Source organism: Rattus norvegicus, chromosome 12, assembly GCF_021556685.1.
Source record: "Rattus norvegicus strain SHRSP/BbbUtx chromosome 12, alternate assembly SHRSP_T2T, whole genome shotgun sequence".
Taxonomy (NCBI): Eukaryota; Metazoa; Chordata; class Mammalia; order Rodentia; family Muridae; genus Rattus; species Rattus norvegicus.
Genome location: NC_141545.1, coordinates 53,252,723 through 53,279,127, shown reverse-complemented (window position 1 = coordinate 53,279,127; position 26,405 = coordinate 53,252,723). Strand labels below are relative to the sequence as shown.

The window sequence follows — 26,405 nt, the reverse complement described above, 5'->3', positions numbered from 1 at the left end:
TAAACTGACTATCCTCTCTCTGAATCTATTTGGCACTTTGCTTTTAAAAAGCCAAAAAGACTCCACTGGCCCCTCCAATTCAGCTGGTAAATTCTATGGTCTCACCTCACACATGGGATTGTTTTATTGGCCATCTGCCCCCCTTAGCCTAGAGAAGGGCTGGTGAGTAACAGACGGCAGCTAGTCCCTGCCCTAAGAGACCTTCTAATTTTCCTTCATGAATGTACCTTGTGTGTACACGAGCCTGAGGGAACAAAGGTGACTGAAGAGGTACTAGAAGGGCTGTCACCAAACCTCTATTCTGAAACTCCCCGTGTAAAATCACTTTTGCCTAACATATTAGAACACAGGCAACGCATACCTTTAATCCCAAGGCTAGGAGGCAGAGGCAGATGAATTTTTAAGTTCAAGGCCAGCCTAGTCTACAGAGTGAGTTCCAGGAAACCCCATCTCAGAAAAACCAAACAAAAAGAGCGTTATCTGGCCTATCTTGGGAATAGTGGGTCATTCTGTCTGTCTGACCACAACACTACCCAGTAGAACCTGTCTCTAAAAGCCCTGACTATAGAGCACCAGTGAGGGAAGAGATCCTCACTGGCCTGACATATACTCAGATCATCAAAGGGAAATAACACACAATGTGGGGCTGCCTTTAGCTGTTCTACAATCTACCGTCCCCTACTGGACAAACACTGAAGCTCAGAGAGAGGTTGTACAGCCACAAGTCAGGGCCTAGGCAGCCAGCAATGGAGCATGGGACTGCCGACTTGAAACTCAGGTTCAGGTACCACAGGTCTAAGAGAAAGCAGAGCTCTAGAATGGCTGACTTCAAGTGAGCCAGGGAAAGTATTGGCCACTCACAAAAGTGCCGGGACACTAAGGAAAGAAAGGCTCAAAACACTCATAGAATGCAGAAAACTTAAGTTTCATATTCTTGGCTCAATGTAGTGCCCTGCCTTAGGCATTCTGTGAGATACTCACTGGATCTACATATAAAACCAGTACTGAGTACCTTAAAACTGAAGGTACATACTAAAGGCTCAAAAGAGCCAACCAAAACAGATACCCTGGTCTTTAGTGCTCCAGATCCTTGTGCCAGGAACCTTCCTCTAGTACTCTGGAGAATACAACTCCTGCCTAAGCTTCTGGCAGAAGCCAAAAACTGGGAGCCCTGAGCAGATCTGACTATCATATGCACCAATGTTACCCACCAACATTTAATCCTGCACACATGGCCCTGCTTGTAGCAACAGGCTCATAATCATAGCCAGCCTTCAAGCCCGTTTCCCTCCTCAGGAAGAATACCAAAGCTGAGTGCGTATTAAAGCAAACTGCCCATTCAATTTTATTTTTTTCCTTTCTGGTTTTGAGACAGGGTTTCTGAGTAGCTCTGGCTGTCCTAGAACTCACTATGTAGACCAAGCTAGCCTCAAACTCGGAGATCTGCCTGCTTCCATCCCAAGTGCTGGAAATAAAAGCATGCACCACTACTGCCCACCTTCCCTACATCCATTCAATTTCCAATGGTAACAGCGTAACTGTTCCCACCAAGTGCTACTATGCAACACCAACAAAATTTCTAATTGCACTACAGTAAACTAAACCACAATGAGATTTGCTTCTTTTTGGGGTCCAAGCTGCTTACCCCCATTGTGGCCCTCCTGAGGCTCAGCCCCACTCCTTTAGCCAGGAAGGTACATGCTCACTCATATTCCTGTGACCAACAAGCCAAGGCTGTCCCTTTAGACAAAGCAGAGAGGCCTAGCCCAGAAACAGTCTGTTTGAAACCTTGTTCAAGAACCCTACATGGGCAACTATTGCTCCAGCATTCAACGACCCCTCTGACCAAACCAACTATTTAAAAATCCCAGCAGCCCTAGCCAGGTCACCACCTGGCACACACCTTTAATCCCAGCACTCAGAGGCAGGGGCAGGCAGAGCTGAGTCCAGCCTGGTCTACAGTTAAGTTCCAGGACAGCCAGAGCTACAGGACATGGAGAAAACCTTATCTTGGATAAAAGAACGCCCCTCCCCAACCCCCCCCAGGAGTTAGATAATTCAGTGGTTAAAATCACTGGTTGTTCTTCTAGACAGCCTGGGGTCAATTCCCAGCACCAAGTGGCAGATTGCAGCTGTCTGTAATTCCAGTTCCATGGGATCCTAGATTCCCCTTAAAGACAAAACACCAATCAACATGAAGTAAAAACAAGTTTAAAGAAAAGTCCCAGCAGCCCTCACACTTCACCTCGCTATGAACCTGCTTGCTTGCTTTTCTCTGGGCTGCAGGCAGGATTCCCATGAACCACGAGGTCCCTGCAGTCCTGACTCCTGTAGGCAGTGCCAACTATCACGCTATCTAATTGCCCCTCCAGCTGCAAATAGAGCTCTCCCTCTCAGATCTTCCACCTCCAGCTCACACTTCTTCCAAATGAGCTTCATTCACAGCACCTGTGTCATACGTTCCCCAGAGGAATGAATATCCGTCTCTGTAGGCCCTCATGACCTCTTGCTGGCTCTAGACCATTGCACGCCATCTCCGAAATCTACAAGTTTATGGATCTCACCTTCATACCCACTACCCAGCTGCCAGCAGGCTGTAGTGTACAGGCCAAGTAAGCAGTGGGGGCTGCCACATGCTACTCCAGAGCTACTGCTATAGTGCTGGGGTCCATGGGCCATAGCCCATCCTGCAACTGCTGAGCAAAGCATCTTGACCATTCCACCCACCAAGGTTCTGGGCAAGAACCTTCGTCCCTTCAGATCTCAGTCTAGTGGCTGCACTATACACAACACTGTCTGGGCAGAGGGTCAGCTGGAGATAAAGCAGACCTTGTTCTATGGCTGAACGAGGTGCGGAAGGTATGAAGCACTGACATTAGTAGTACTTACTATTCAGGGAGAAGTTGCAATTAGAGAAGGAAGCATGCAGGCCACTTGTAGTAAAAACAAAAAACAAAAAACAAACAAAATAACCAAAAAAAAAAATTTAATCTTACCCCGGACTAGCTTACAAATGAGACTCAGACTTTTATTTGACTTTGACAATTACTGGAGTGGGGAGGAGTAATAACCCCTAATCTACTCTTCCAGCTGCCGGTCTGGCCACCTCCCCAGCAGTGTACCCCAGACCCAGATACTTGCAGTTTCTCCTGGCCATGTGTTCGTGCTCCCTCCTTGTGGTGGCTTCATTCCACCAGGCTAACCCAAACCTCCAACTCCTCCAGTAACTGGCTGTAGCTAACTTTATTTAACCAGTAGGTTTCTTTTCCTATTTTTTGATTTACATTCCAGTCATAGTCCCCCCTCCTAGAGTTCTTCACATTCCTCCTCCACCTTACCTCCCTAGGGGTGCTCTGCCCCACACATTTAACCAATAGTTTTAAATAAAGGAACAAGGTTTGCATTAAAAAAGCTTGTAAACTTGAGAAGTCACACCTAGGCCTAGACCTTCCGTTAGAATTTAGCATTACAATACATAGCAATAGACCAAACCTGGAGAGGCACGTGCTTGGGTTCACATTACCTACTATGTGTGACCCTAACAAGCACAAGTCCATTGCTGGCCTGAGTAATAGTACTACTGGTCAGTCTCCACAATCAATACATCCACAGCCTAACATTTCTTTCCTTTCAGCTCCAATCTGTTGAAAGGCCATGGTCTGTTCAGACAGACTATATACAGTCTTGTTCTCTGATCTCATGTCTTTTTGGGGGCATTTTTTCCCTCTGAGCTGCTGTGAGGACTAAGCCCTAGGGCAAGGTCAATGAGGGAGATGCCCAAAAGATAGCAAGTAGTTTGTTACAAAGGAGAGAACACGTAGGAGGGACCTATGGGCTCTCAGGTCTAATGCCATGGCCTGCTTGGGGCCACTCTTGTGTAGGATGTGGGTTCTGTTTATTCTAGACACAGAATTTCCCACAGCCATAAAAAGTGAGAAATAAGATCATGTAGATTTGCATGAGGGCAGTTAAAAGTGGGAACCCAGATGAACAAAGTGGTCCCAGAGCAGAAACAAAGTGTGGCAAAGGCAGGAAAGAAGGTGAGAAGGTTTGGGGCTCTAGGGCAGAAGGCCATTTTCCCAGCCTATCCTCTTTAGTCAGGAACAGGGCAGGCCAACAACCCATCTATCTGCACAACAGCACTTTTTCCTCTGAGTCCTGGGAAGACACACCTCATGTCTGATTTCTGCCACACTCCAGGCCCCTCCAAGCTTCAGCACAGCTGCTGCTCAGCTGTCATCCAGGGTGTCCCCCAAAGCCTCTTCTGTAGTACAGGGGCAGCTGAAGCCAGCCTGGATGTTTCTGATGCCACAAGTCTGGGACATGAAAGGATCTGGGTGAGTTAAAAAATGGGTGGAGCTTTCTTGGCGTTGGGGATTTAGCTCAGTGGTAGAGCGCTTGCCTAGGAAGCGCAAGGCCCTGGGTTCGGTCCCCAGCTCCGAAAAAAAGAACAACAACAACAAAAAAAAAAAATGGGTGGAGGAGGGGAAAGGGCCTGCTCTCCTCTCTGCATTGGAGTCCACAAGTGGCCCAGTTGTGGTCCAGCAGTGTCTGTCTACCTAGGGTAGATATGAGTCTAAAAGGTCTTAGACAGACCTAAGCATGTTCATCATGGAACTCTCATCCTAGTGTCCAGTGCCTGGCAGGGAGAATAAGCACATACTGCCTCATTACCCTTCCTGCAGATAAGGAACTAAGCCTAGAGCAGGAAAGGAATTTTCTTTCCCAAGCAGTTTACAGAGGTCCCTGCTACGCCTGGCTGGCAAGGTTGAGGGGCAAAGGGCCTCTTCCTAGGAGGTAGGAGATAGTGGCTTACTGCTAGGGGATGTGTAGAAGCCCTGAGATAGGTCCATGGTGCTCCTGGAACCCTAGAAGAAAATGTAGATTTTATACCTGGGTGACAGAAAACTCCTGCATTTAGAGCCTTGAGAAGCCAGTATAGTCCCAACTCTGCTTGACCAATCCCCATCTCAGATGGAGGGGGGAGCTAGGGATAGTGAAAAATATGACCTCACCTCATCAGAAGTCACTTACTCTCCCCTGGGCAGTCACTATGTTCCTTCCCTGTCTGGGTCTGGCCAGTCAAGTTCCAGTTTATAGGCAACAAGGAATGAGGGAAGGGCAGGTCATACAAAACAGAATCTGGTCAAGGGCAACAAAGTGCTACAGATGAGCAGTATCCCCATAGCCAGGGGCTGAGGGGCAGTGTGGCCAGGGCAGATGAGAAGGACCCCTGTGAGGTCTCTGGCTTTCAAAGAGAAAGGTCTCTGGGCCTTTTGAAGAAGAGAAAATTGTCAGGTTGGGGATTTAGCTCAGTGGTAGAGCGCTTGCCTAGCAAGTGCAAGGCCCTGGGTTCGGTCCTCAGCTCTGAAAAAAAAAAAAAAAAAAAAAAAAAAAGAGAAAATTGTCAGGACGGAGAAGAAACTGCAGGGAGGGGTGAGGATCACAGCCAAAATGCAAAGAGCTGGACATGGAAGCTAGGAGTCGGCTGGTCAGTCAGATGCCAAGGCAAGTGTTACCAACACAAAGAAAGTGGGGACAAATGGAGCTGGCCACTCTGGGAATCTAGGCCTGGATCTCACCAGTGACTCGCCAGCAGTTTACACTCAGAAAATGCCCTACTCTGTCTGTGCCTGTTTCTGCAGGAAGATGAGAGCACTGCTGCAGCCTCTTGAGAGGATACACAGCACATGAAATCCTTCGACCACCTGTACCTTGAAGACAGTGCAGCACTGACCTGTTTCTGCCAGTAAGCAACAAGGCAGTGATGGGTTAAGGCTAGGGTTTGCTCTGAGGAGCAGCTACACCACACTCTGGCACTCGGCTACTCCTTACAGGCAGAGGGACAGCATATGCAGGTGCCACCTGAGAAGTCTAAGGGATTGTTCCTCCTGGGGCAGCTGCTTCACGTGAGAATCAGAGCTGGGCTGTTGAGCCATGTCATGGCCAGGTTTCTACCAGAAGGCACCCCCAATGCACAACTGTGTACACTACACACACTGCAACTGGCAAGACACCTGTCTGGGCTAGAAAAGCTCTGCACATGAGAGGCCACAAACTCAGCAGCTCTCCATCCAACTTTCAACAGAAACCACACATTAAAGCTCATGGTGCGCTGAGGAACACTAATACCTACCTGGGACATCACAGGTAGAGCACGGCACTAGAACACTACCCCACAACACTCATCTCACACTGCTTTAAGAAGCTACCTTGGATACTTTGAGGCCCTCCTGTCCCAGCCTCCACACGATCCTTAGCTTGCCAACCTAAAATGAGCACTTTCTAAGCTGCTATGCAATGACCAACCTCCCCCAAAAAGTCACCAGCACTCCCTCTCCTCTCCCAGTTGTACTCTGGCCAGTTCCCTTCAAGGGGACCTGAAACCCACCATTCTGAGCCTCTTTCTCCACAACCCCCAGACTCTAACAATATCTCTCAATGCCTTCTGCCACTCACTGGTGACAGATCTTACAGGTGACCTTTGAGGCTGGCACAGGTAAGGGGGAACAGATAGGATAGAGGCTTACCCCAATGGCTCAGTCAGCCTGGTCACCCCAAACCCAGGCCAGGACTACCTGCTCATGTACTATAGACAGACCTGGACAGAGCTGGAGACCGGATGAAGTCTGATGGGATGCCAAAGCCTCACTGGTTATATACTTAGGGACTTCCTGCCAACTGAAACAAAGGGATCCTTTCTAACCTGAAGTTCAGAGGGCTGACAACAGGCTCCTGACAAAGAGGGCCTGGGTGGCATCACCCTCCCTCAACCCCTCTACAGTCTTACCGATCTGAATCTGTTCAAGTGTTAGAATCAGCAGGCTCTCCCAGGTGGGTGAAGCAGATCAACTGCACACACCTTAGCTCAGCCTCTACAGTCAAAGGGTGCCTTCTGCTTTGCTTAGAGAAAGTAGTTCCTGGCACAGGTGAAACTGCACACACACCTTTGGAAGGCCACAGGGGTCCAGAGGCAAACTCCACTCCAATGGCTGCAAAGCAGAGCTCTGGGGCCTACAGGCTGATGTGAGTGCCAGCCAGCCACCTGTGTTCCTCCGTAGTTCTGATTAGTTTCATACCCTCTACTCTATCCTATACACACTCCATGGCATCCCCTCCTACCCCCTTACCCCAGCTATCTATCAACCAGAGCTGGAAGCCACAACCACAGCCAAGCACAATTAGAGGTTCTAACCCACCTAGCAGAAGTTGACCCAGTGGGTAGAAGAGCTGTAGGCTAATACTGGGCCTGGATTCAAGCCTGGATCATCTTGGCAGGCCCAGTTAGCTCATGGAAGGGAACAAGGAAGTTGTCTAATGACTGGAGTCTGGATGGAGGGGTGCTGAGGTAAACAGCTTGGGTCACTGGGACTTGAGGGGACTAGGCCCCTCCCAGACTTCTGAACGCTATAACCAGGCTGAAGTACCCAGGGCTTTAGCAGATGGGCATTGCTAGATACCGTGTATACATCAGATCTTAGCTTCTGCTCATAGGTTGTGCTCCTGAATAGGTTTCCTCACTCAAAAGCCAGGTCTCGCCACCAACCACACTGATCAACTGGTCACCAGTTAATAAGGCTGGATTCAGGAACCTGAGAATTTTGTGTAGTAATAAAGTAGCTATTCTAGAGGGCAAAGAACCTGTCAATCCAGTAGAGCGGACAGAACCACAGTCTCAGACCAACCCCACAGGAATACAGGATCAAAGCTCACAGCAAAACCTGGAATGGACTCCACCCATACATGCAATCCTCTCTGGGGTTCCAGAGACACCTGCAAGAGCTAACAATGGAAATGTTACTGGATCTCAAGTACAAAACCAAGGTTCAGTCATCAAGGCCCAGGAAGGTGCTTCAAGAACAGTGTCCCCATGAGATGCTGCACCTCAGAACCAAAATTAGAGGGACCTCACTCACAAAGTAAAGATGCCAGAGAAATAGCAGTGCTAAAAAAATGCAAGACAAAATGACAAACTGACAGCAGAGTAAATTTACGGCTCTAAACAAAAGCAAGATGGTCAGAGTCAAGCGCTGGTGAGAACTCAAGAGTACTGCTGCCTAGAAGCAAATGAGTGCAGCTTTGGGAAAACCGCTTTCTCACTGAAGCAGAACAAGAATTGAGGGGAAAAGGGTATCAAACAACAAGTTCTACTCATGGAACTACCCTCAGAGCCCCACGTTGACAACCACTGCTGGCTCAGTCTCTCCAGGTGACACACTAGTCTGTTCACGCAGATCTGAATCTGTTAGGGGGTGTGGGTGTGTGTGGCAGTGGTAGGTCAATGGTGAAGGGAGAAGAAACAACACAGATGTCTGCTGTCTCCCCTGAGGAGCAGACAATCAGAAAGGAGCAGCCTGTTAGAGGACAAGAGCAGAAAGAGCCCCGATGGGACAGGAGGTACTGCTCACTGTTGTGTCCTTCCTAAGCAAGCAAGACAGTTGGGGAAAGAGCCTTCCAAGCAGAGAGTAGTTCCAAGCCAAGGTCCAGGTTTGAAGTGGGTGTATGGGGACACCAGGGAGGCAGATGTGGCCATAAGGATCTAGATGTACAGAGAAGCTCAAGCCAAGAGGTTAACAGGCCCAGTGAGCTAAAAAGAAAAGCTATATGTGGCCAAAGGTATGGAGTTTCCAAAAGATAAATGAGACCTTTCAAAAAGCTATACAGTTGGGGGGGGGGGGGGGATGCCTGCATCACAGTGCGAGGCAAGGCAGGCCAAGAAGTTGTCTGCTCCAGACAAGGTTTTGGGGGACAGGCTGCCCCAGGTGCACTGTGCATTCATGTGGGCCAAAGGGCCTGAGATAGCCTTGCCTTCATATGCTATGTCCACTTATCCCCTGAGGGATTGGTCTTCCTCTCACCCCCGACAGCTGTAGGATCAACACCCCCACCCAACCCCGGGGAATGCCCAGTACAGTCTAAGAGAAAGTTAGGTCCCAGACTTCAGACCTGTGACTTTTGGACGAAGCATGTGCACACACTGAACCTCACACCAGGAAGCAGCCACAAGGAGGTACCACAGACTCCTGAATGGAAAATGTTGCCGGCCATAGCTCTTTTCTATCCTCACCTAGCAGTCTGTCTGGTCTCAGTTCCCACAGCTATGTACAAAAACAGACATGGAGGGTATAGAGATCCTGAATCATGAGGCACTCCCTACTCAGCCGACCAGCAGCTCACAGAAGGACCACCCCAGAACACAGCCTTCCCAAACTGTGTCCCAAGAACCTGTACCTGCAAACAGGAGACTCACAATAAACCCACGGATCTAGTTTGCTGCTCAGCCATTCTCAGCAGTCACAGCAGACTGGTAGCTGTTAGCTAGGCTGACAGGTTTTTGCTTTTTTGGGCTTTTCCCCCTTAACACAAAGTCTCTCTACATAGCCCAGGCTATGTCATTTGCACATAAGATCCCTTATAGTGGCCATAGAGAGCAGGGAAGGAGATTGTTCTTCACAGAAGGAAGGTACACAACTGGGCACGTAATGTGTCATTTATGGCGGGTTAAGGATCCTACAGTGGAGATGCGGATGCGATGCCATCTACAATGGGAGGAGGAGAATTTCCAGAGGAGACACAACTGGGTAGCCAATATCACCTACATGGAGTTGAGGAAGGTACCTCACAATGGAGCTTGGTAGAGCTATACTGCCTACACAGGGAGGGAACATTATTGCTTCTTACCCCTGTGCAGTGTGAACTATACTGGGGACAAAGATGAAAAGAAAAATTGCCCCAAATGCTGTGTGCTGTGGTGCTCATGACATTTTCTAAGTGTTGTGGGTTGTTTTGTTTTGTTTTGTTTTGTTTTTTCTTTTTCGTTTTTGAATTCTCTGGTCAGTACATATGACTTATAATTCATAAAATATGCTGTAAAACCACACCGTGTACAAAGCTGTACATAAGAAACTGTTTGTGACAGGGCATGTGCAAATGACATAGCTGTTACTTGCTGTGACTCCATTGGGAGTAAACAGCACCTCTCTCTTTATGTGTAAGGATACATCTGTTCCTGGCTATTTCCCCAGACAGAGGCTCTAAAAAATGGCAGATACCCATGGAATGTTGCATTGGAGCTGAAGCAACATGACACTCAGCTTTTTTTGGTCTTGTTTTGTTTTTGTTTTTTTTCTTTTCTTTTGTTGTTTTGTTTTTCAAGTCCTGGGATCAGCTCTATAAACCAGGCTGCCCTTGAAAACACACACATACACACACACACACACACACACACACACAAACAGATCCACCTGCCTCTGCCTCCAGAGTGCTGGGAGTGTACCACCACCACCACCACCACCACCACCACCACCACTACTTACACTCACCTTCTTAAAGAGCTCGACCCTCAATCACCCTCAATCAACTTGCACAAACAAATCAACAAAAGCACATGACATGAAAGCACAGGTGGTTTCTGCTTGGGGATAGTAGTAAAAAACTAGTGCTCTGGATGCTGGCCACCTTAAAGCCCTGCTCCCCATAGTCTTAGCTCTAAGGGATAGAAAGTGCTTGTCTGCCTGGGGCTGAATGCCGGGATAAGTCAGCCTCCTAGAAATACAGGTACCGGCACAACTTGTTCAGTGACCTAAGGCACATGGACTGAGTGGAGAGGATGCTTCTGTCCCTAAACCAGGTCCTCACCCTTTTCACTGCAGGGTGATGGGAGCACAGTGTCCTCTTACCTTTGTCAGTACAGAAAGAGAACTGTCACAAGGAAGAAAATCTATTTTTCCTAAATGCCAGAGGGAGGAACCAAGGGTCTATGGATCCCTGCCCTTCACTCCCCAACATGTTAAGAGAAGACCAGCTCGAATGCCCTCAGTTACAGCATGAGGCTCTTAGTTTAAATCTGTGGTTAAGTATCACACTGCATCCTCTCTAGCCAACAATCACCACCATGACATTTGGGAAGGTAGTTATCCTCACAGATACAAGAGTCAAAGGTTGCAACCCCTACAAGGACAAAGGGAGATGAACAGAGATATCTGAGGGTGCCCCGGCACAGGGAGCCTACACACACATTTTCAAATAAGTTAATGGGACATTCTCCCATACATCCCACAAGTCATTCACATATACTGAACTACCTTTGGGGGGATTATGTAGACTTTGCTGACACTCAAATAATGTCATAGCATGTGGGGATCCTAAAGTCACTGTTGAGAAGCGCTCTCTCTCTGTGCTGGAGTCCTGTTGGTCCTGAGAATGTGGCAGGCCATCTCCCCCAGCAAATGAGGGAGGCTGCAGAGCAAGGGAACCAGCAGCAGAACAGACTGTAAACTCCAGTCTTCTTGTGTCTCGGATCTCTCATCTATAGAGTGGGGAGTGTCCAAACCTGCTTATAAGGTCATTTGATGGGATAAATGAATTCGTATCTGTAAAGACAACTGGCAGAGTGAACTAGTCACCACTGTGATAGGATGGGGTTATAAATTACTTGACTTCAGGGAGAAAAACTAGTTTCAGTAAATGAGACCAGCAAAGCTCTTCTAGACATGATCTAGATACTATGACCTGTCCAGATATCAAGTACTTCCCAAGGCCAAACTCAGAAAGGTCAGAAGTGAGGCTGCGCATGAGGTGTAAGGCAGAACCTGGAGTAAGCAGTAAGATTGTATGAGTCAACTCTCTATATATGTGGCCTAGAAGAGGAGGGGAAAGGCCAGAGAACACAAGCGGAGCCAACACAAGCAGACTACTAGATACAAATGGGCTGTTCTAATGACAGTGTGATGTGTGGCCTTAAGGCAGTAACTCTGGACTTCAAGGGCTATTCCTCCTTTCACAGGTATTCATTTCTCACTATGTTGAGTCTTGGTTGTTTCCTTCTGGGTACTGGGGGAACCTGTAGTCACAATTCTCCCATTGACAAGTTTGAGGGGCAGAAAATCCAGGGATACCAGTCAAGTCTCCACAGAGTGGGAGAAGGCGAAACCAAAAGGTAAGGTGAATGGAATTAAGAATACCTTCTTCAGATGAGATTTTAAATCGACGGCTGAGTTAAGCTGTACAATACAAACAATACACAGATAGACAGAGCATTTAAGGTGAGGCGGTAAACCCCAAGACCCAGAGAGGCCCAAAGAAGAAATGCGGAAAAGGCTAAATGCATCTACAGGCTCTTTGGAGCTCTTTATGGGCCCAGCAGACACAGGCGTGGCAAGGTAGGAATTGAGATTACAGATCTGGAGCGTGTGGTAGCACCATGGTTGTAATGTAGGAGCTTTAGCACAGTGTCTGACTGTCATTATCATGCCTAAAGCAGAAACCCGAAGCCTTCATATGTCTTAGCACATCAGCACCAGACACAAGACAACACACCCCACAAAATCGTCTTAGTTTAAGATCTTTGGCTTCGGCCCAGAACTCATCTCTTGTGTTCCCCAAAAGACACAAGGGCTGAACACAAGGTGTGCCTCGGCCCTGCATTCATTCAAATGTGTATGGAACAAACCCAACTCAGGGATACTCATGGTGGCCATCACCATCCCACCCTCACTGAGCTCTACAGACCCAGCGGACCCCAGAATTAGGATATGAAATGGGGGGGGGCTCAATTTAAACATGCCATGACCAACTCCCCTTTCTCAAGCTTGGCCTGAAAGTGGGGAATCGCAGATATCAGTCAGGGCAAGAGTGAGAAGGGTTGCAGTTGTCCCTAAGACCACAGCCCAGGGAGTGAGATATGGTTCCCAAGGTGTTCACTCTGCATTCCTAGGGGCCTCTGAAGGTTCTGCTAGTGCTCTTTAGGCCTGACCGGCATTTCCAACCACTTGTCCAGAGACACAGTGGCTACCCGCTCGCCCACTCACTCACTCACTCGCTGACCATCTCTCTCACTTCCTTCTCTCCTAAGATAGGAAGGACACTTTGCTCAGCAAATACTGTGCATGACAACTCATTCAGACATGTATTTTTAGAAAACCTATTACTTATACCCATGCAATAAGTAGTCACCAAGAAGGATTTGACTCCCGGTCTCATCCAAACAACCCTTAAGAGATCACCCAACAGGAAGAATCCCCAAGTGTCCACCTTATCATCGCTGCCTCCCGAGGCTCAACACTGTCCAACTCCCCAGCTGGTCCCGGACGCAGCGTTAACTTGGCAACAAGTAACAACCGCTGCAAAGCCCGCTTGGTTGGCATGCTTTAAGTCCTTCCACACACCCCTCACTCCAGGTCCTCTTCCTGGCAAGGTGCAGCGCGGGCCCAGGAGGCGTGCATATGGGTTTCCTTGGTCCCGGGTCTGGCCTTCCAGCCCACCTACCTCCAGGGCCTCCAGGGTGCTGAAGCTGGCTATAGCGAAGCCGTCAATAACCTCCTCCTCCTGCGAGCTGGACTCGCGGCGACGGCGCCGCGGGGGGCGCGCAGCGCGCAGAGGCGTAGGGCGCTGAGGCGGCGCGCCGTGGAGTCCCGCGTTCTCCTTGCCAGGACTGGGCTCTGGCTCCTCACCGGACGACGGGCTCTGCGCGCGGGCGTCCCGGGCAGCTTCCCGACGCCGGCCGCGATCTCGCTGCGCGCGCGAACGCCGGCTCGGCCGGACCTTGGCCTCCATGGCGGCGCCGCGGCGGTGACCTTGGCGCCCCGCGCCGCCTGCTACGCCGTGCCGCCGGGCTGCGAGGGCGCCGTGCGGGCTCGGGGCCGGGGCGGGCTCGGGGCCGGGACGGGCATGCCGGGCGCGGGCTCTCAGCACTGGACGCCGCGCGGGCTAGGACCCCGGGTCCCGGCCCGGCGCACCGGAATGCGGCGGGCTCTCAGCGGCCCTAGACCAGGCCCCCAGGGACACAACCCATGGCGACCGGCGGGCAGCAGCAGTGGGCGGCCGAGGACGGCGGGTGGCGGAGCTTCTGAGCACCGGGACGGTGAGGCAGACACAGTAGTGGCAGCGGCCAGAGCGGATAACAACTGACGCACTTCCGCCGGGCCGGAGTGCCAGAGGAAGCGGGCGCAGCTGGGGGAGGCTGACCCGTCGACTCCGCCCCACCCTGGCCCCGCCCTGACCCCGCCCTTCCGGACTAGATGGCTCTGCGCTGAGCTGCCCCTCGCCCTTTCACATTAAGCCCCGCCCCGGGAGGGGGCTTTCCCTTCGCCCCGCCCCCGCAACAGGCCACACCCGTTTGCGCACTTCTCTTTAGAATTCCGCCCCCATCCCCGTCAGACCACGCCCCATTCTTCCGGGCTCCACCTCTCTTGTCTAAGCTCTCAGTTCCTTAAGCCCCGCCCTTGCCTTCCGGTCCTGCTCACCTGTGCAGGACGCTGAGGTTAGTCCTGGTCAGATCCCGCCCACTTCAAGCCCCGCCTCACTGACCACGCCTAGTAGGCAATTAGCGCTCAGATACTTATACTACCCAGCCACCAGCTTCGAGTTTGTGGCGGTGGGCGCCGCCCCTTCCGCCTTTCACCTAGGAGGTGATGGGTCTATGCACCTACAGCAGCTTCCGGCAAACTGAGTGTAAGCCTGTGAGAGAGTAGGCTGGTCAGTTCTGGAGTCCACAGTGGTGGAGTCCTGTAAGCGTCGAGTATGTCATCCTCCACCTGCAAACCCTCAAACCCAGTCTCACCCTGGTCCCCAAGCTAAATTAGGTAGCTCTCTTAAAACCCTCCGGCCTCGAGTATGCTTTCCTTAGAGACCTGCCTACACTAGTCAAGGACCTGGGGACTGCTGCTAGGAAGTTCAAAGCTAGACAAAACCGTGGGTTTCCTCAGCAACTTCCCCAGTTGGAATGTCACATGGAACCGACCACTAATTCACACAACAATTACCCAGAAACCTCTGAGGTGCTTTGATGGCCTTGAGAAATGGGAACATTTGACAGGAAGAAAGGGGAGGTTGTTACAGCTTGGGCACTGAGTGAAAAGGAACACTGAGCCATGCCTACATCTTAGCAGCAGAGGCCCTGAAAAGAAGCAGTCACAGCTGGAGAAAGCCCCTGGACAGGACCTCAAGTGCACATTATCTGACTGCTGAGAAGGGCCACAGGCTCTCTGCCACTCTGTCCCTAGGGGCATCTGGGAACATGGCGTACCATCCACAAGTGCTCTTCTTTCACATAATAACACAGGACCAGCATACCTGCCAGCCTAACCAGGGTGAGGGGGTGGAAGCCTCCCTCCTCTTCCCATTCCAGATTTTATTATGAAAACAGTCTAACTAGCTAAGAACCTTGTTCGGAAGACACAAACCAAAGCAGCTTCTCATTCCTGCTCACTCTATTCTCTTTTAGACACCTCCTCCCAAGACCACCACACCCCCAGCTTGCCGGGAGATTCCCTCCCCTAGGTCAACCCTTTTCTACTCCAAAAACAAGGGCTGAGACCCAGTTTTTTTAAGTTTTCAACAGAAATAACAGGTATCCTTGCTTACCAGGTCTCCTATATTCTCTGATGCAATGCCTCAGTGAAAGGCAGGGGCTCCAGAGACCAGGCTAGGAAGAACTTTCTTTCTGGGTTTCTTCCCAATTTCCTTAGCTCTCCCGGGATTAAAGACACTGTTAATTCATTTCCAACTTAGAGACCAGTCATGGCCACCCTGGAGGAATAGGGCTGTAGCTCAGTTGTTCCCTAGAGGAGGTTTGCTAAGGAAAGACATGTGTACTGATTTTCTCCCACAGACACAGGGAGAAAGGGAGGCAGGCCTAAGAGGGGCTGGGACATTCTTCATTTGCTTCCACTTAGAGGGTCATTTTGTTCACCCAGCTTGGCAAAGACTTGATAAAGTTGTTGATGCAATTTTTAAAGGATTTATTTATTATATATAACTTACACAACAGAAGAGGGCATCAGATCCCATTACAGATTGTTATGACCATGTGGTTGCTGGGATTTGAACTCAGGACCTCTGGAAGAGCAGTCAGTGCTCTTAACCGCTAAGCCATCTCTCCAGCCCTTATACTAGTTTCTTAGTGGAAATGATAATCCTAACTGTAAGTGGAAGCCCCACCTTCTGGTGTCTGTAAACTGATGCCTCCAGTTCAGGTCTTGTCAGGTCCATTTGAAGTAACTCTTTCTTTTTTAAATTTGCTTATTTTTATTTTATGTGCATTGGTGTTTTGCCCACGTGTATGTCTGTATCAGGGTATCTGGTCCCTGAACTGGATTTACAGATAGTGGTGAGCTGCCATGTGGGTGCTGAGAATTGAACCCAGGTCCTCTGGAAGAGTAGCCAAGTATTCTTAACCTCAGCCACCTCTCCAGGATTAGCTCTTAAAAGATTTGGTTGTTGAGGCGCTGAAGAGATGGCTCAGTGATTAAGAATATGGGCTGCTTTTCCAGACCACCTAGATGGCACCTCAGTTGTTTCTAATACAAGCTCTAGGGTATCCAACAGCCTCATACAGGCATTCATGCAGGCAAGACACCAATGCACATAAAAAACAAAAACAAGTCATTTCTTAGAAAAGATCCGATTTTGAAACAAGCACCTTAAGCCCTGGGTAGCGTCCACTATAGCCTAAGCAGACCCTGAACATCTGATGCTCCTGTCTCCACCAGCCAGAATGGGAGGATCACTAGTATTCATTGTAGATTAAGTGTAGAAGGAAGGAGCAATAACGTAACATTGTAACCTTACAATCTTTTGGGGAAGTTTAGGACGGTGTATTTTCACCCAAAGTAAAAGATACATCTTAAATTCCATTCTTTTGAACAAAAGTGGTGTAATGGGCACTCAGGAGGAGAGGCAGGAGGATCTCTGTGAGTTTGAGGCCAGCCTGGTCTACATAGTGAGTTCCAGGACAGCCAAGGCTATGAGGAGCATAGAGAGATCCTGCCTCAAAAATAAAACAAACAAACAGAACAAAACAAAAATATAACTCTGTAGATTAAGCAGAATCAAAGAAAAAGGAAGTAAATCTATAAAATAGCCCTATTTTGGCAGGAATAGCCTTCTACTATTGGCTTCAACAAACATTCCACCCCCGCCTTCCTCCCTTTCATAAGATATTTTAAATATTTTTTAAACAATATATTTTCCCCATCATTTTATTTATTCACTTTACATCCCAGTCACAGCCCCACTACCTCCTCTCCTCCCAGTCCCACCATTATCTCCTCCCCTTTCTCTGAAAGGAATTATCCCCCTTGGATACCACCCATCTTGAGACATCATGTCACCACCCACCCCTGCTACAGTTGTTAGGGGACCCACATGAGACCAAGCTGCACATCTGTTACAATTATGTAGGGGTGCCTAGGCCCAGCCCCTGCATGCCTTTGGGTTGGTGATTCAGTCTCTCAGAGACCCCATGAGCCCAGGTTAGCTGGTTCTGTGGTTCTTCTTGTGGTGTCCTTGACTCCTCTGGCCTTCTCAAACCTCTTCCCCACTCTTCTACAAGACTCCCTGAGCTCCACCTGAGCTCCACCTGATGTTTGGCCACGGTTCTATGCACCTGTTTTCCATCGGCTGCTGGATGAAGCCTCTCAGAGACAATTATGCTAGGCTCCTGTGTGCAAGCATAGCAGAGTGTCCATTAGTAGTTTCAGGCGTTGGCTCTTCCATAGGCTAGGTCTCAAGTTTGGCCCAAGTCACAAGTTGGCTGTTCACCCAGTCACTGCTCCACCTTTATCCCTGTGCATCTCGTAGGCTGGACAAATTTGGGTTGAAGGTTTTGTTGGTGGGTTGATGTTCCCCTCCCTCCACTGGAAGTCCCCCCCACCTGGGTATTTTAAGTCTTAAGGGGGGCAATTGGAGAGGCAATTATGATGCTTTTTCTCTTCCCTTTCAAATGCTAAGGAGGGTGTTTGTGATTATTTTACATTTCTGTTTTACCTTTTACGGAAAATAGTTGCCCTAACTCACATAATATATGGTGATTAGTTTCCCCTTCCTCTACTCCTCTTAGTTCCTCCCCACCTCCCCTCCCTTCTGGATCCATCCCTTTTCTGTCTCTCAGAAAAATAAGCCGGCTTCTAAGGGAGAATAATAAAATATAACAAAATATGATTTAAAAAAAACTATCATAATCAGATTTGGACAAGACAAACAGAAAGAAAAGAGTCCAAGAAGAAGGATTTGTTTGAACACTCAAGAACTCCATAAAAGCACCAAACTGGAAGCCACAATATATATGTAGAGGACTTGGCGTAGACCCTTACAGGCCCTGTGCATGCTGCCTCAGTCTCTGTGAGTCACGTGATATAGAGGGCCTCCCTTGTTTTTTTGGTGTCCTCTCACCTCCTTTTCCCTGAGCCCTAGGAAGGATGTGATACAGACACCCCATTCAGGTACATGTTTAGCTGTATTTCTGTGTTCCATCCCTTCTGCTGCAGGAGGGAGCTTCTCTGATGACGGCTGGGCAAGGCACTGAGTACAGCAGAATGACATTAGAAGTCATTTCATCGCTACTGTTTTGTTTGTTTAAAAAAGAACTGTAGTATTTGGTTTTATCCTAGGTTCCTGGACTACCTAATCTTTGGTTCTTGGTCAGGTTTGGGTTCCGTCTTGCGGGGTAGACCTTAAGTCAAATCAGGTATTGGTTGGTTACTCTCCCAAGCTCTGTGCCACCATTGCTCTATGGGATTTTACAGGCAGGACACCACTGTAAGCAAAGGATTTGTGGCTGGCTGGTGTTTACAAATTCTCTTTTGGTATCAGGAAGAGTACTTTCCTGTAGCAAAGACACCAGAACACAGCAATGAAGGTTTTATGGATCTCACTGAACACAGGTTAAAGGACTTATGTGGTTGTTATCTCCAGCCACGGAGCCTTGCTGTCAGTTTGTAGAGAGCAGCCCATCGGCTTGGCTTTTTTGGGAATTCCCATGGGAATCCTTTGGCCAAGGACTCCATTAGATGCAACCCAGTCCCGGTACTGGATGTAAATAGTCTTTGATATTTTGTGGGGTCTTCTTTTTCCCACCCTTTGTTCCCCACTCTGTTTACCCCCTATCACTAGATAGGAGAGAAAGGAGAGAGGGAGAGGGGGGGAGCGAGCCCTGAATCTAATTTCTTTTTTTTGTTTTTCTTTTTTTCGGAGCTGTGGACCAAACCCAGGGCCTTGCGCTCTATCACTGAGCTAAATCCCCAACCCCCTTTTGTTTCTTCTAACGAACCACAACCAACACCAACCACACACAGGGAGGGGGGGAGGGGGGAGGGGGGAGGGGGGAGGGAGGGAGGGAGGGAGGGAGGGAGAGAGAGAGAGAGAGAGAGAGAGAGAGAGAGAGAGAGAGAGAGAGAGAGAGAGAGAGACCTGTAACCAACACCCACAATATTCTCAGGGCCCTAGCATTTATATACCCTCCGAAAAGTTCCCAGATGCCACAACATCACAGAAACTATCTGCAGCTGGCAAAAACCCTGCTTCTGCTAGAGCACGAGGAAAATCGTAGTCAGCTGCTGTTCCGAAGCAGTCCGGTATCCCCACACCTGGGATTAAAACAAAAACATATTCTTATAATATTTCTGTGGGGGTTTGTTTTGTTTTGTTTTAACACGGAAACGACCAGCTGCGACTCTGCCTCTCCCATTATTTGGAGATTTCATTTATATCTCTTCATATTTGTATATATTTAAGGAAGCTTCTACTTTATTAAGTTTCCGTACTACCCCATACGGCCCTTACTTTTAGCCGTGTCTCCCCATGTTCGCTCCCTTTCCCCCTTCTCCCTTCTTCCTCCCCACCTGATTCTCCCATTCCAGCTCTCCCCTCCCCCCTATACATGGCTACCTGTTCTATTTCCTTTTCCTAATGAGATCTGTTTGCATGCCTAGTCCCTAACTCTATACCTAACCTCTGTGGTTCAATGGACCATAGCTTTTTATCGTTGACTTAACAGCTAATACTCCAGGTCCAGAGTGACAAACATGGTATGTATTTTCCATGTTTCAAACTTATAAGGGGAAGGGTAGTTGATACTCAAAGCTGATCCAGCAAGAAAGGGTTCATCTTCAAAGGGCTTCCAAGTCATGCAATGCCTGGCTAAGGAGCTACTCCACACCCCCGTAAGGTAAGCCCTTGTCCTCACCCTCTCCCAGTTCTAGCCCTGACTCACTCTCTTTGTCAGCAATACTATGGAGACACAGCTTAGCACCACCACCAGCAACTTGGGCTTCCCCATTAGGGACCTCCACAAAGCCAGATTCTTAACTTTGCGGCAGAAAGTAATTTTGAGACTATCTAGTATGAAACAGAGTTGGGGCGTATTAAAAAGTAAGCTTAGCAGGGCTGGGGAGACGGCTTAACAACTGTAAGAACACTCGTTCCTGCAGAGGATCTACGTCCTTTTCCCATCACCAGTGTAATAGCTGACAAATGTCTGTAACTTCAGTTCCAGGGGACCTAACACCTTCTGACCCTCAAGGGTACCATGCACACATAGTTGCAGGCAAACCACTCAGGAGCATAAAATAGAATACATTTTTTAAGAAAAAAGAAAGTTTAAGGGGTGGGGATGTGACTCAGTTGGTAGAATGCTTGGCTAGGTTACATCACGCCCCAGCCTCCGCCCAACAACTACATAAACCTGGCTTCGTAGCACACACCTCTAAGCCCAGCATTGAGTTGAAGGCAGGAAGATTATAAATTCAAGTGTGTTGAGGCCTCCTTGGGCTACATTAACCTCCCATCCCCGCTTTATGATAAAAATTTACATCAATTTTTTTTAATTTTTATATTTTATGTGTATGTATGTGAGTTTTGCCTACATGTACCTGGTGAGGCTGGATCCCCTGGAATTGGAGTTATAGATGGATTTGAGCTACCAGGATTTGAGCTATTAGGTGCTAGAAACCAATCTTAGGTCCTCTGCAAAAGCAGTAAACCACCTTATCTGCTGAACCACCTCTCCAGCTCCAAGTTGTGTGTAGATATAAACATGGTAATCAATAGAAAGCTTGGTGCTCAGGGAAAGACTACAGCATACCCAACATTGGCTTCTCAAAGGAGAGAGTCACTCGGCTCTTGACATTATTTCCCAAAAGATTGCCTTTGGGAAGGATTCCCAAAGGTGTGGGCACACCTTTAATTCCAGCGCTCTAGAGGTAGGGCGGTCTGCAAAGTCAAAGCCAGTCTAGTCTGTTCTGCATAGTTGAGATCACAAGCCACTTCCTGATGTCAAGTAGTTGGGATCAGAGCTGCTAAGGAAAAAGCCTACATCTCGGGTCAGAGGAAGTCAGATGCTTTTACTGTAAACAAGGGTTTAGTGGTTGTTTGCGAGATTCCCATAAAATATCTGAAAAAGATGACAATTCTTCATGATAATGTATACTCAGGCCTTAAACCTGATCATGTTACCAACCCTCACAGTCAAAAGCCCCTAACTGGGCTAAAGTTCATCTATCTATCATCTGTCTGTATTTTTCTTTTTGTACTACAATTCTTTTGGGCTTTGTTTTTCTAGGCAGGGTTTCTCTTTGTAGAAACTAGCTGTCCTGGAACCAGCTCTGTAAACCAGGCTTGCCTCAAACTCAAGAGATACATACGCCTGCCTCTGCCTCCCAAGTGCTGGGATTAAAGGCGTATGCCACCACCACCTGGCTGCACTGGAATTCTTGATGCTCAGCTGGAAAGAGGCTTCAGACTCCATTACCCAGAACTCTCCTTGTTTTTCTACCCTGCTTCATCCACAATTTCTCAGGGCCTCACCTATTCCCCGCCAGCCCATGACTGCACTTGACCACTGCTGCAGCCTGGGCACCTGGCCACTGCTACCCATAGCAAAGTGTCCTCCCCCTGGATCTCTGAGAGGCAGTGTGGGTATTGGTTGCTTCCAGCTGCTCCATCAGCTGAGCTAATCAGTCATCTGTGGAGTTTGCCTTTGAGCCCCACCCCTCTTGTGCTGGACTCTGTGCAAAGCCAATCAACACGGACATCTGTGAGGTTAGCCATTCAGTATCGGTTCATCTGCTTCTCAGCTGCATGTGTTTGGGATGCTCATTGCTTCTATGGATGTTCAAGAGTATGGCCAACCCAGAAGTTCTATGCTCCCCAACCAGGAAATGCGGTCAGGCATCCATGATGCTACCTAATACTCAGCCTGGAAGCTTCGGGTTAAAACTCCAGCTGTTGGTTGTTACTTTGGGACAGGGTGGCTTAGAACTCACTGTATAATCCAGGACAAACTCCCTAGAGCTGGGAATATGGGGGTGAGCCACCACACCCAGCTTCAGCTGTTGGCTTTTTGTTTGTTGGTTTGTTTTTAAGGCAGGGTTTTGGAATAGCTAGGCTGACCTAAAACTCTTAGCAATCCTCCTGCCTCAGCCTCTTAAGTGCTGGAATTATAGGCATGTCGTTACCACACCCGGCTTTCAACTGTTGTTTTCTTGCTCACCGGACTGTAGGCTACCTGGAGGGGCTGAACTTTAATTGGTGGTCAAAGAAAAACCTATTCCACAGTTTTGTGAATGCATGCATGCATGGGTGTGTATGTGTGCCTGTGTGTGTCTGTGTGTTTGTTTGTGTCTCTGTGTGTGCCTGTGGGTCTATGTGTATACCTGTGTGTATATCTGTGTGTTTGTGTGTATGCCTGTGTAAGTGTATACCTGTGTGTTTGTGTGTGCATCTGTGTGTGCCTGTGTGTCTGTGTGTATGTCTGTCTGTGTGTGTGTGCCTGTGTATGTGTATCTGTGTGTGTTTGTGTGTTGTGCTTGTGTGTCTGTGTGTCTGTCCATGTGTGTATCTGTATGTGTATATGTGTACCTGTGTATTTGTGTGTATGTCTGTGTTTGTGTCTTTGTGTGTGTGCCTGTGTGTATATCTGTGTGTTTGTCTGTGTGTATGCCTGTGTATGTATATATATGTGTACCTGTGTGTGTGTGTGTGTATCTGTGTGTGCCTGTGTCTATAAGCCTGTGTGTGTCTGTGTGTGCCAGTGTATGTATATATTGTGTGCCTGTATGTTTATATGTGTGTGTCTGTGTTTGTGCCTGTGTGTATGTCTGTCTGTCTGTGTGTGCCTGTGTATGTGTATCTGTGTGTGTTTGTGTGTTGTACTTGTGTGTCTGTGGGTGTGTGTGTCTGTCCATGTGTGTATCTGTATGCATGTCTGTGTGTCTATGTATTTGTGTGTGTGCCTGTGTATGTGTCTGTGTGCCTGTGTGCCTCTGTGTGTGTGTGTGTGTGTGTGTGTGTGTGTGTTTCTACACTGCAGAGTGGAGGGAAAGTAGAAGGCTTAGCTCACCTGACCTTGTGCTTCCCACCTTGCATGGGGCAGTACTGTTGGTGGTGACAGCGGCAGCTTGGTACTGCAAAGCTGCCGAGTTACAAAGAAGGACAGCACTGAGAATGACTCCAGTGTGTCAGTTCCAGAGGTCTAAACTGTAGTCATTTGTCCTGTCTTTGGAGCTAACCTCCTGAGAACTCATGTTTAGTCATCCTTGGTGGCCCCTTTGCTGGCTGCTGTTCAGAGATCTGCTCTTCCACCTGCTTCTTCTGGGCCCAGGCACGTCCCTCCAAGTTCAGGTCTGGGGCTCCTTGGCATGAAGCCCTCCCTCTTCATCTAGTCCCACAAAAACATCATCATTGCTTGGAGGCTGACTCCTGGCCTGTCTAAACAGGAAAGACATTCCTGGTGGCCACGGTCAGGCACCTGAACAATTTGTATGTACTCAGTAAAACTGAAGGAGGAGTGGAACAAACAATTTTATAGCCCAGAGAGACCTACGTGGCTCTATCTAATGACAGTCACATTGAGGACCTGATTTCTACACGTGACTCCTGGGCCAAGAGCATGTAGGCCTCCTTTTGTCATAGGTAGAGGTAAGGACAGTGGCTTGGGTATCTTGAGCCACTAACCGTTGCCTATGGATACCAATACAGGTAACTAACGTCTTGTAGGAACAGCCCAGGTGCTCAAGTGTTTCCCGCCTCTGTCCTCTACTAGGCTAAGAGGTATCACTTCCCAGACCATCCATGAGGCCATTCTCCTACCAGCACTGCCTCCCCTTGTCACCAGACCCAAGCCCAAGAAGAGCAGAAGCCAGAACTTCATTAATATGTCTACCACACCTCTCAGTTCTGTGAAAGAGCCCAGTTCTGGATGCTGGGGTGGAAGCTGTCAGGCTTTGTGTGAGTGTCAAGCAGAACAAGACTATCTGCAGGACGTCTCATGAAGCTTCTCAAACCTGAGTATGGCCTATGTACATAGCTTGTGGGAATGAGGACAGTCTAGGGAAAATGGTCTGAATTCATTTTTTTAAATAAGTATTTTTTTAAGATTTATTTATTCTTTTATGCATGAGTGCATTGTCACTGCCTTCAGACACATCAGAAGAGGGCACGGATCCTGATACAGATAGTTGTGAGCCACCATGTGGTGGCTAGGAATTGAACTCAAGACCTCCGGAAGAGCAGTCAGTGCTCTCAACTGCTGAGCCATCTCTCCAGCCCCTGAAATACTTAAAAATCACAGAAAACCAAAAATGATTGGCTTATATCACTGTGAAAGTTTGATATCTGCCTGGGTTTCAAACAGGGCTGGATTCAGTCACTGAATGGCTTTGGGATTTCTTTCTTCTCTTCTAGGTTTTCTTACCTCAAGTTTTCTGTTGGCTGTTTATTGTTTTTTGTTTTTGCTTGCTTGTATGTGATTTTTTTAAAGATTATTTATTTATACAGGTGTTTTGTCTGCATGTATAGCTGTATACCAGAAGAAGGCCTTGGAATTCAAGGCCTCTGCAAGATATCTACATTCAAGTGCACATACACATATCCACACACAAACACACATACACACATAACTAAAGACAATAAAACAAATCTTTAAAAAGGAGAAGCCAGGAAGTGGTAGTGCATGCCTTTAACCCCAGCGCTTGAGAGGCAGAGGCAGTTGGATCTGCGTGAGTTCGAGAATAGCTAAGGCTACACGCAGAGACCCTGTCTCATAAGAAAAAAAAACTTTGTAGTTCTTAGAGGTCCTACCTTCTAACTACTAACTAGAAGGAATTGAGTAGAACTAAAGGGGTGTGTGTGTGTGTGAGTGTGTGTGTGTGTGTGTGTGTGAGAGAGAGAGAGAGAGAGAGAGAGAGAGAGAGAGAGAGAGAAGGATAAGGAACTAGCTTATTATCTGTCACTGTGTCAAGAAGAGACCATTGAAGCTTCTGAAACTAACCTTGGGCCTTGGAGACTGAAGACAGAATTCAGAATCTATGGTCAACTGTACACATCACCAGGATGTCCCTGTCTCTGTCCAAGTAGCTCCTTAAGAAGCAAATGGAAGCCAAGTGGTAATAGCTCACACCTTTAATCCTATCACTCGGGAGGCAGAGGCAGGTAGAACTCTGTGAGTTCCTGACAGTCAAAGTTATACAGAGAAACCCTGTCTCAAAAGTCAAACAAACAAACAAAAAGGAAGAAACAGTGAGTGAGACTCTAGAGACAGAATTCGAGGCTCTTGAGACAGGGACTTTCTTGGCTTGCTCAGGGGTCAATGTCACTGAATCTTGAGGAAGTCAGCCCTCTTCTTGCTTCCTCAGACTCCACATGTGCACATGGTATACAGATATGCATGCAGGCAAAACACCTATACACATAAAGTATTGAAAAGTAAGAAGAGGGAATCAGGAGAGTTAGAAACAAAAAAAAAGGTGTGAAAAACATAGGTCTTGTAGCTTCAAAGAAGGGACTATAAATATATACCTTTAAGTTCCTGGTGATGCATGGTGGTAGGTAGAGTGTGACTAGGCCCATTGGGCCCCAGTCCAAGCTGACCCTGAACTCTGGGCTATTAGATTAACTCACAGAGGGCCCTGGGATGTCACATGGGTCTAGAAACCAGGATCTGTCTTTATCGGGAGCATAAGTGAGGTTCCCATACCTGCTCATGCGGCCTGAGCCATTCAGGGCCTTGGGAGGTACTTGCTCTGTTCCAGGCATAAACTGAGAAGTACATGTATTTGTGGACATAGATCTTCATATCTTCTTCATCTGCACCAGTTTCGGCATCAACCCTGCCAGAACATCCCTTGTTGTTGAGTGGGTGAATAAGGTACAGGTTTAGCCATCGTCAGTTGGCAGAGGGAGATGTTTCATTGCCCTTGAGTACATCAAGGGTTACTTTAGGTATACTTAGATGACTTTTCATATCTTATTCCCTGCAAGATCCTTGCTGCCCCCAGAGAGTCACTGGTGTGTAATGAGCCCTTGGCCCATGTATAATAAAGATCCTGGACATCAGAAACTCAGGGATGTGGGAATAGATGGCTCATGGCTACATGCTTGTGAGCAGGACGGCCTTTGATGCATGATAGATGTAAACACACTTTTTTTTTTTTGGTTCTTTTTTTTGGAGCTGGGGACCGAACCCAGGGCCTTGCGCTTCCTAGGCAAGCGCTCTACCACTGAGCTAAATCCCCAGCCCCGTAAACACACTTCTTATAAAGCACTCAGAGTGGAGTCAGCCCAAACCAACTCTTAGAGTGCCAGGCCAGAGGTCTGAAGTACGACTTGGGTCTGTCCTCCTCTCTGACTTC

At 48.3% G+C, this 26,405-nt stretch overlaps 1 protein-coding gene across 23 annotated transcripts in view; it reads right to left on the bottom strand.

Moving 5' to 3' along the window:
* The window catches only part of Fbrsl1 (fibrosin-like 1), an 88,082-nt gene extending 74,176 nt beyond the window's left edge, over positions 1–13,906 (bottom strand). For 22 of the 23 annotated variants that reach the window (XM_087578573.1, XM_087578582.1, XM_087578563.1 and 19 more), the window contains 1 exon segment: positions 13,267–13,906. In XM_087578573.1, coding sequence (XP_087434699.1) covers positions 13,267–13,554 — 288 coding nt within the window. In that variant the 5' untranslated portion in view covers positions 13,555–13,906. 23 annotated transcript variants of the gene reach the window in all.
* Positions 13,907–26,405: the final 12,499 nt, after the last annotated feature.